Genomic DNA, 7,352 nt, shown 5'->3' with positions numbered 1-7,352 from the left:
TGTTGTTCACAACATGGACAGTAAAGAAAGGGGTGCTGAGACAGCAAGATTGAGTTCCTATTACGGAAGGAAAGATAGAGACACTGTAGCTTCATAAATACACAGTCCATGTGGGTCTTCGGATGCCAGGAACGCCGTGGATGAATCATTTCATCATCCTTCCGCTCCCCCTACCCCTCCTGCGGATTTTGACGGACTTGGGCCGTTTACGTTGGATTTTCTTCATTCTTTTCGGCGTCTTCCTTCTCGGGGCTCTTCTCCTACTGGTCGACTTTTTTCTCGAAGGAGTGGTCTTCCTTCGTCTTCTCCCCGAGCGTCGCTTCCTGGACCTTCTACCTTGGGCCTTCCTCTTCTTCCCCCTTCCCCTTCTCTTCCTCCGCTTGCTCTTGTTTTGCCCCCTGGCGGCTCTTTTTCTGCGACCCCCGGGGGGTTTGGGGTTGAGCTTGAAGGAACCCGAAACCCCTTTTCCCCGGGTGCGCACGATCACTTTTTTGGCGACCAACCTGCGTAGTGCGAGGCGGATCCTGGCTCGATTCCGGATCACGTCGTAGCCGTTCGACCTTAGTGCTTTTTTGAGGGCCACCAGGGATACACCTCGAGGGCCCCCGTAGGTGGAGATGGCGTTCAGGATGAGGATGGATGCGGTGGGGGCTGTCCTCTTCTTCGCTCTCCTTGGAGATTTGGGCGCAAGTGACACCGACATTGTGGGATGCGCCTTGGTTCTGATAAAAGTACGTTCAGATACAAACACGAGTTTTGAGAGTGATATCTCAATTAAAACTTTGTTTGTTATTTTTGAAGTCCTGATGAGAACCGTGTCGTGTAACTTCCGATCTGTGCGTCTTCGCCAACTAAACTCTACCGTGCTCATATGCTCGTAAGATGCTAACTGCAGTTGCAAAAAGCGTTTCATAAGGTTTAGCGGGGTTCATTTGTCTCTGTACGTGAGTGTTTGAGAGAGTTTTGAATCTTTAGTACAAAGCCTGGTGCACAAATACGTAACTGACACGCGTCTGGTATGAATTGAGTAGTCGTAATGTTTAACGTGTGTCATCATCATTATGACATCGTTATAAATCTAATTCATCAGTTGTCATTACAGGCGATTAAATATCAATGTGGACTTGAATGCACTGGCAGTGGCCATTTGCACAGAAATGCTAATCGTATTTCAAATAAAAAGCCTTTGATCAACACCTGCGGTCTATATTCATTTGTCAAACGCCAACACTTTTTTTATCATGTTATCACAAACAAATAGTGGTTATTGTATTAGATTATTATTATTTTGTATTATTTTTACGAAAATACAATTTTATCAGTTTACCACATTGTGCAACCGACATATAGGCTTCAGTAGAGCAAAAGTCAGTCGTTAAACTTTTGCATGCATGTGCCACCTGAAAAAATACTATCCTGATCATCATTAAGATACACTCGCATGGTTAAAATCTTTTTCAATAATATATTCAACGCACTGAAATGTTTTACACACTGAATTACGCTTGACTATAGGAAAATAAAATTGCTTGGATTCAATGAAATGTGAATGCATTGGAATTCAATAAAAAAATAAAGAGTTATGATAGATTAAATGACGGTGTTGAACCTAAATTATACTTTACTGAATTTAAAGGCATTGATTTACTTCCGGGTTGAGTGAACGTTGGCGTGTCGACCTCCCACTGACTGAAACAGCCAAAACATTTTTACTTTCGGGAATAACACAGGGGGGTTGGCTCACCCTTTATCCCTTCCCCGTGACTGTACAGTGTCCTTGAGAATTTTGAACGGCGCTTATAAAATACGTGTGTTATTTAAAAATGGCATTTTGCACAGTTTTTATGTCCACCACTAGAGGGGGCGTGCATACTATACTGTAGTGATTCTTTTGGCTCGGCTCACTAAAAAGATCCGACCCTTCTGGCTCCCAAATGGCTCCTCAGTTTTTTTTTTTGTTTTTTTTTTTTTGTTTTTTTTTTTTGCTTAAATTAATTACCTAAAATTATGTAAAATTATGTGAAACACGAATTACTCATGTAAAAAATACACTACATCAAATATTTTTATTTATATGGCTTGATTTATATGTGCACAGAGCATCCACTAACATCCACTTACTCTGGTCTGATGATCAGCTTTCACTAATTTGCTTTTCATATTAAGTCTATCATACCAACTAGTAAAACATATCATAATTGAATAATAATAACAGCTCCTCACTGCTGTGTGTCTGTAATTCTCCCTTCCCTGATTACTCTACCATGGATACTGACCAATAACTAGTGGCCTTAACCGAAGACCGGGCGTGGGGAATAGGCAGGCTGTTGTACGAACGATCCAAGTGTATGATCCAAAAAAATTAAGTAATGTAGTTTATTCAATATATTGTAAGAATGAAAATTGTAAAGAGCAGTACATTGGGGAGACTAAACAAAGTCTCAAAAAAAGACTTTATCAATATCGTAGGGATAATACGAGTGGGCCTCAATCGGCAGTACATATGCACCTAAAAGCTAGCAACCACTCATTTGATGACAATGCGGTTAAAATCTTAGCGAAAGAACATAGATGGTTTGAAAAGGGAGTAAAAGAAGTGATTTTCATAAAACAGCTAAATCCTTCACTAAACCGATATGGTGGGGTGAGGGTCAATTTGGATCGTTCATATTCGTAGGAATGGTGTATTATATTTTTTTTACAAACATAAGGTGCACTGGAGTATAAGACGCACTTTCAAAGAATGAATAAAGTTTTCATATATGAAAGTTTTCCAAATATAAAGCATACCACATTATAAGGCGCTACAGGAGAGACTGGGGTTACGTACTACTTCTACCCAGGAAATGGAGTCATGGCTGCTGACAGTAGTTGTGGCTCAATATGACTTCACTTATAAGTCGCACCTGCGTATAAGGCACAGGATCATCTTTTGAAGAAAAGCAAGGATTTTGGGTGCACCTTATTGTCAGAGATGTTTGTTCGGACACTGTGAACAAAGGACCCAACACAGGAAGATTGTTTTTTACTGCCGGCAGGGAAAGCAGCCTTTCATAGCCGACACCCAACCTCTGCAGTCCTCTGCCAAGCTATTTATGGAGTATATGCAAATTTAAGTGAGACATGAGTAAAACGTAGTGTTGATTTGAATACCATGCCCCTGGACGTCCCAAACACCAACGTCCATAAACGAACAGAACATAGACATTTTAATGGGTTTTCTTTCCATGAACGGATAGATCTGTTGCCTGGCTAATGAGCTCTTCCTGTGCAGGAGTTTCCAAGTCCTAAATTCCTCCCAAGGCCAGATCTCCTACATGAGGATGACAATTTAACAAACAGTGTATGTTCACCTCAGATTGACCCCAGATTTTCTGTGCTTCCATTCTGGGTCTTGTGTTCAGGCAACAAAGCAACTGCATGACACTTTTAAATATGATTTCTTCTATTCTGTCTTTTCTCTATCACTTATACACCGGAAAATACAGTAAATAAGAAAAAAAGCAATGATTTGGGTTTTTTTTAGTTTATTGATCACACACTGCACAATAGAATAAAAAGTTTGGGGAAATGGTGACAGGTTGCTATTAAAATGACAGTCTCAGAAATGTTAAAGGTAAAAAATCACAAAGAGTCAACTTCAGGCACTGCAAAATGTCAGATTGCGTCCAGCCGAGAGCTTTTTAGTACATGCTCCTCCTTCTTCTCTCCTCCTCCTGCGAGTCCTCCTGATGGACCTGGCCCTTCTCCTGCGTCTGTACCTCCTTCTCCTGAGCCTCCTAGGCCTTCTCCTCCTTCTTCTTCTTCTCCTTCTCCTCCTCCTTACGGAGGACCTCCTCCTTCTTCTCCTCCGTCTCCTTACAGACAATCTTCTTCTCCTTCTCCTTCTCCTTCTCCTCCTCCTCCTGACAGACAATCTTCTTCTCCTGCGCCGCCTCCTCCTCACAGACAATCTCCTTCTCCTTCGCCTCCTCCTCCTCCTCACAGACAGCCTCCTTCTTCTCCGTCTCCTCCTCCTCACAGACAATCTTCTTCTCCTCCGTCTCCTCACAGACAGCATCCTCCTTCTCCTCCTTCTCCTCACAGACATTCTCCTCCTTCTTCTCCTCCTCACAGACCTCCTCCTTCTTCTCCTCCTCCTTGAGGATCGCCTCCTACGTCTCCTCCTGGTTCTCCTTCTCCTACTCCTCCTCCTCCTCCTTCTCCTCCTCCTTCTTCTCCTTCTCCCTCTGTATCGTCTTCTTCGTCGCCGTCTCCTTCCACCTCTGCGCCTCCTCCTCCTGCTTCTCCTGCGCCTCCTGTAGCGGTTGATTCGGAAGACTCCACGTCCTCCCGCACCTCTGCCACGCATGATGTACTTTCTGGCTAGCAGCCTGCGAAGCGCAAGGCGGATGCGTCCTCTGTTGCGCACCACGTCGTAGCCATTAGCTTTCAGGACCCTCTTGAGGCCGACCAGTGTCATGCCGCTCGGGCCCCCATAGGAGGAGATGGCGTTCAGGATGAGGTTGGACACCAGCGGTCCTCCTCTCTTCCCGGATCTCCTCATCGGGGATTTGCGTGCAAGGGACATGGTGCTCCGTTAGCATTCGAGTTTTGGGTTGAGGCAGTGAGGCTGGCTGATGGCTCGACACTTGTGTCGATGTGTTGAGTCATCAAGTCCTCATTGGGTACCTTGGAGGGTGACACCAGAGACCGTCGCTCGCCCCTCGCATTTCTACTGGTCAGCCCACCTTTAATTTGAACTCATAAACCATTTAAATGGGTTTTAAAAAGAGACGATTCATAGTTTGAGCGGGAATTTGGACCCTCTGTACGTTCGGTTTGAAAGACATTTAAGCTTTGGGGTCAAAGTGTGATGCGTAATTACGCACATGACACCGGGTCACGTGTCATTTGCGCCACGTCATCATAGTTACGACATCGTTCTGTAATGTGTCTGATAGACAACAACAGTTAATGTCACTTTAATCCATCCCCGCCTTTTCCGACGGAGACGGGTTGCTCTAATCCAAAGAAATACGCAAAATTGGACCCTGCTATATAAAGTAATGACAAATAAAACGGGTGCATTTTAAATGCAACCTGAATCTAGCATGTTGCACAAAATGATTAACACGGGTTGACTTTTGGATGTAATAATAAAATAAATAAATGGGCATTTATGTATTTGCATGTTTGATTTTTATACAAGAGCAATAGATTGGATACATGGTGAAATATGAAACGAATATATCTCAAACAATACAAAAGATCCCGAACACGATACATAATAAAAATACACCACATATAAACAATAATATGTAATTATAACCGGCAATATAAAACACGTCAAATATTACATCAGAAATAGAAGAGACACTGATTCATAAATTGTAAATGTTATGTTCGAAATAGATTAGACAATTGAAATAATTTATAACCTACATGGTAGAAAATAAAATATGGTCGGAATTGAATACGGTATAAAAAATATAAACATTGAATAATAGGCAAAATAAACAAAACGTGTATTGGACGATAGTAAAAAAAAATACCGACACATTATTCACATTGAATAGAGAATGTAAATAAATTATAATCACATTTGAAATAAATGGTAACGCATAAAATCGAATGACATAAAATACATATTGACAAAATAATTTGTGAATGTGGGACAAATTGAATATGGATAGAATAGACAACGTTAAAATGATAACCAGGAACAATATATTTAATACAAGAAACAATACACCAGATAAATAAGCAATGTGCGGTTTGTGTCCATTTTAATTTTCGAAATCGTTGTAATCCCCCACGAAGGTCGAAATCGCGTCCGAGGTGTATTCGGACATTCGGCCCGGTACACCCTGAACATCAAACTCTTTAATGCCAGTCAATTTCTGAACAGAAATAAGCGAGCAGTCCCTTTGCGCCCACCATCAAATCGAAGGATAATTTATTGTCGCGTGAACATGCCGGATTGTGAGAGGAAACCGGAGGACACGCAGGCGCGAGGAGAAACATGCAAACTTCACACAGGAAGGCCGCAGCAGAAATCAAACTCTGCAGGCCTACACCGTGAGGCAAACGTCCTACCAAGCTTTCCACAGGCAGTGCATTTCCTTTCAATTAATTAAAAAAAAAATAATACCCAACAATGTAGAGGATTTTTGCAAGGTGAATGTTTTGGCCTTTCGATATTTTTAATTGCATTTATGTATATATTTATTAATGTGTTCATTTAATTTATTTTATATATTTATTTATTACTTTATTCATTTGTTTATGTATTTATCGACGTGGCCGTCAATTTGTGTAATTATTTATGTGTACGTTTGTTAATGTATTTACTTATTTGTTTATTTACTTGTATGTATTGTATGTATTTATTTACTTGTTTATGTGGTTGTTTATTTGTTTGTTTGTTTGTTTAGTTATGTATTTGCTTTTTTATATGTATTTTGACATTGCCCATTTGCACAGCTCCATATTGCATCTGAATAGAAAACGGGATCCATTTTGTAATGTAAACCACATGCAGCTCATTTAATGTAAAATATGTGCGTGGATTCCATGGCTCGGTTCATTTGAATGAAATATATATTCCTCATGTGCATTCATAATAAACTAATCTCATGCAATGGTGATTCTCAATAACCTGATTTGAACTTTTTTTTAACTACGTTGAAATGAAGTGAACAAATGAATGCTGACATGGAATCCAAGGGGAAGAAACCCACCTCCAAAATATCTTTGTGTGATACTTGGTTCATTTTTGTTTGCTGCCTTGTCTTAACTCATCCTGAAATGGTAGTTTTAACTGTCATGCAAACTCAATCAAGCATTACTATCAGCCAGCCATTCAGGATTTCTTTGGTGACTGTTAGAAGTGTTTTTATATGCTGCCTAATAACGATTTAGGTCATAAATGACGTCTTCACTTAGCCATTGGAAAAAAAAAAACTGAGTTGTCCATTTCAATGCAGCTAAAGTCTTATGGAAGAATTTACGATGTTATTTTTTCGTTATAATACAATACAATACAATACATATTGACTTATATGGCACTTTAACAACAGCTGAAGCTGTAACAAAGCACTTAACATAAACAGGAAATAAAGCAGTCACAAATATAGTAGAAAAGCACCACGGAGGGAAACCAAGATGAAGTCGGAATCATGCTGAGTCAAATGCCAAAGAATACAAGGTGAGTTTTGAGACAGGTTTTAAAGATGGACAGCGAGGGGGCTTGCCGAATGTTCAGTGACAGGTCATTCCAGAGTGCCACCAGCAATGGAAAAGGCACTCTATCTAAAAATGGAAAAGGAACTCAATCTAAAATGTATAGGGAGCCAATGAAGGGATGCCAG

General features: G+C 40.7%; 2 protein-coding genes across 2 annotated transcripts; both read right to left on the bottom strand.

The window, feature by feature from the left end:
• LOC148899086 (uncharacterized) lies at window positions 1-1,106 on the bottom strand. The gene has a single exon (XM_088995475.1). It carries the CDS (start codon window positions 911-913, stop codon window positions 146-148), a length of 768 nt encoding a protein of 255 aa, XP_088851601.1. The 5' UTR covers window positions 914-1,106; the 3' UTR covers window positions 1-145.
• A 2,534-nt stretch (window positions 1,107-3,640) lies between these two features.
• LOC148899085 (uncharacterized) lies at window positions 3,641-4,570 on the bottom strand. The gene is made up of 2 exons (XM_088993820.1): window positions 4,119-4,570; window positions 3,641-3,857 (listed from the first exon to the last, which is right to left on the bottom strand). Exons 1-2 carry the CDS (start codon window positions 4,568-4,570, stop codon window positions 3,641-3,643), a joined length of 669 nt encoding a protein of 222 aa, XP_088849946.1.
• Between the last annotated feature and the right edge of the window lie 2,782 nt (window positions 4,571-7,352).

This window comes from Hippocampus bargibanti, linkage group LG04, assembly GCF_051943395.1.
Source record: "Hippocampus bargibanti isolate YZ-2025 linkage group LG04, ASM5194339v1, whole genome shotgun sequence".
Taxonomy (NCBI): Eukaryota; Metazoa; Chordata; class Actinopteri; order Syngnathiformes; family Syngnathidae; genus Hippocampus; species Hippocampus bargibanti.
Note: the sequence above shows the minus strand (reverse complement) of the source record. Positions and strands in the feature narration are given on the sequence as shown.

Excerpts from the sequence above, each read along its gene's own strand:
- LOC148899086 (XM_088995475.1), bottom strand. The coding sequence starts at position 913 with ATGAAACGCTTTTTGCAACTGCAGTTAGCATCTTACGAGCATATGAGC.
- LOC148899085 (XM_088993820.1), bottom strand. The coding sequence starts at position 4,570 with ATGTCCCTTGCACGCAAATCCCCGATGAGGAGATCCGGGAAGAGAGGA. Across the intron at positions 3,858-4,118 it reads AGGAGGAGAAGAAGGAGGAG|GAGACGGAGGAGAAGAAGGA; the intron begins GTCTGTGAGGAG and ends ATTGTCTGTAAG.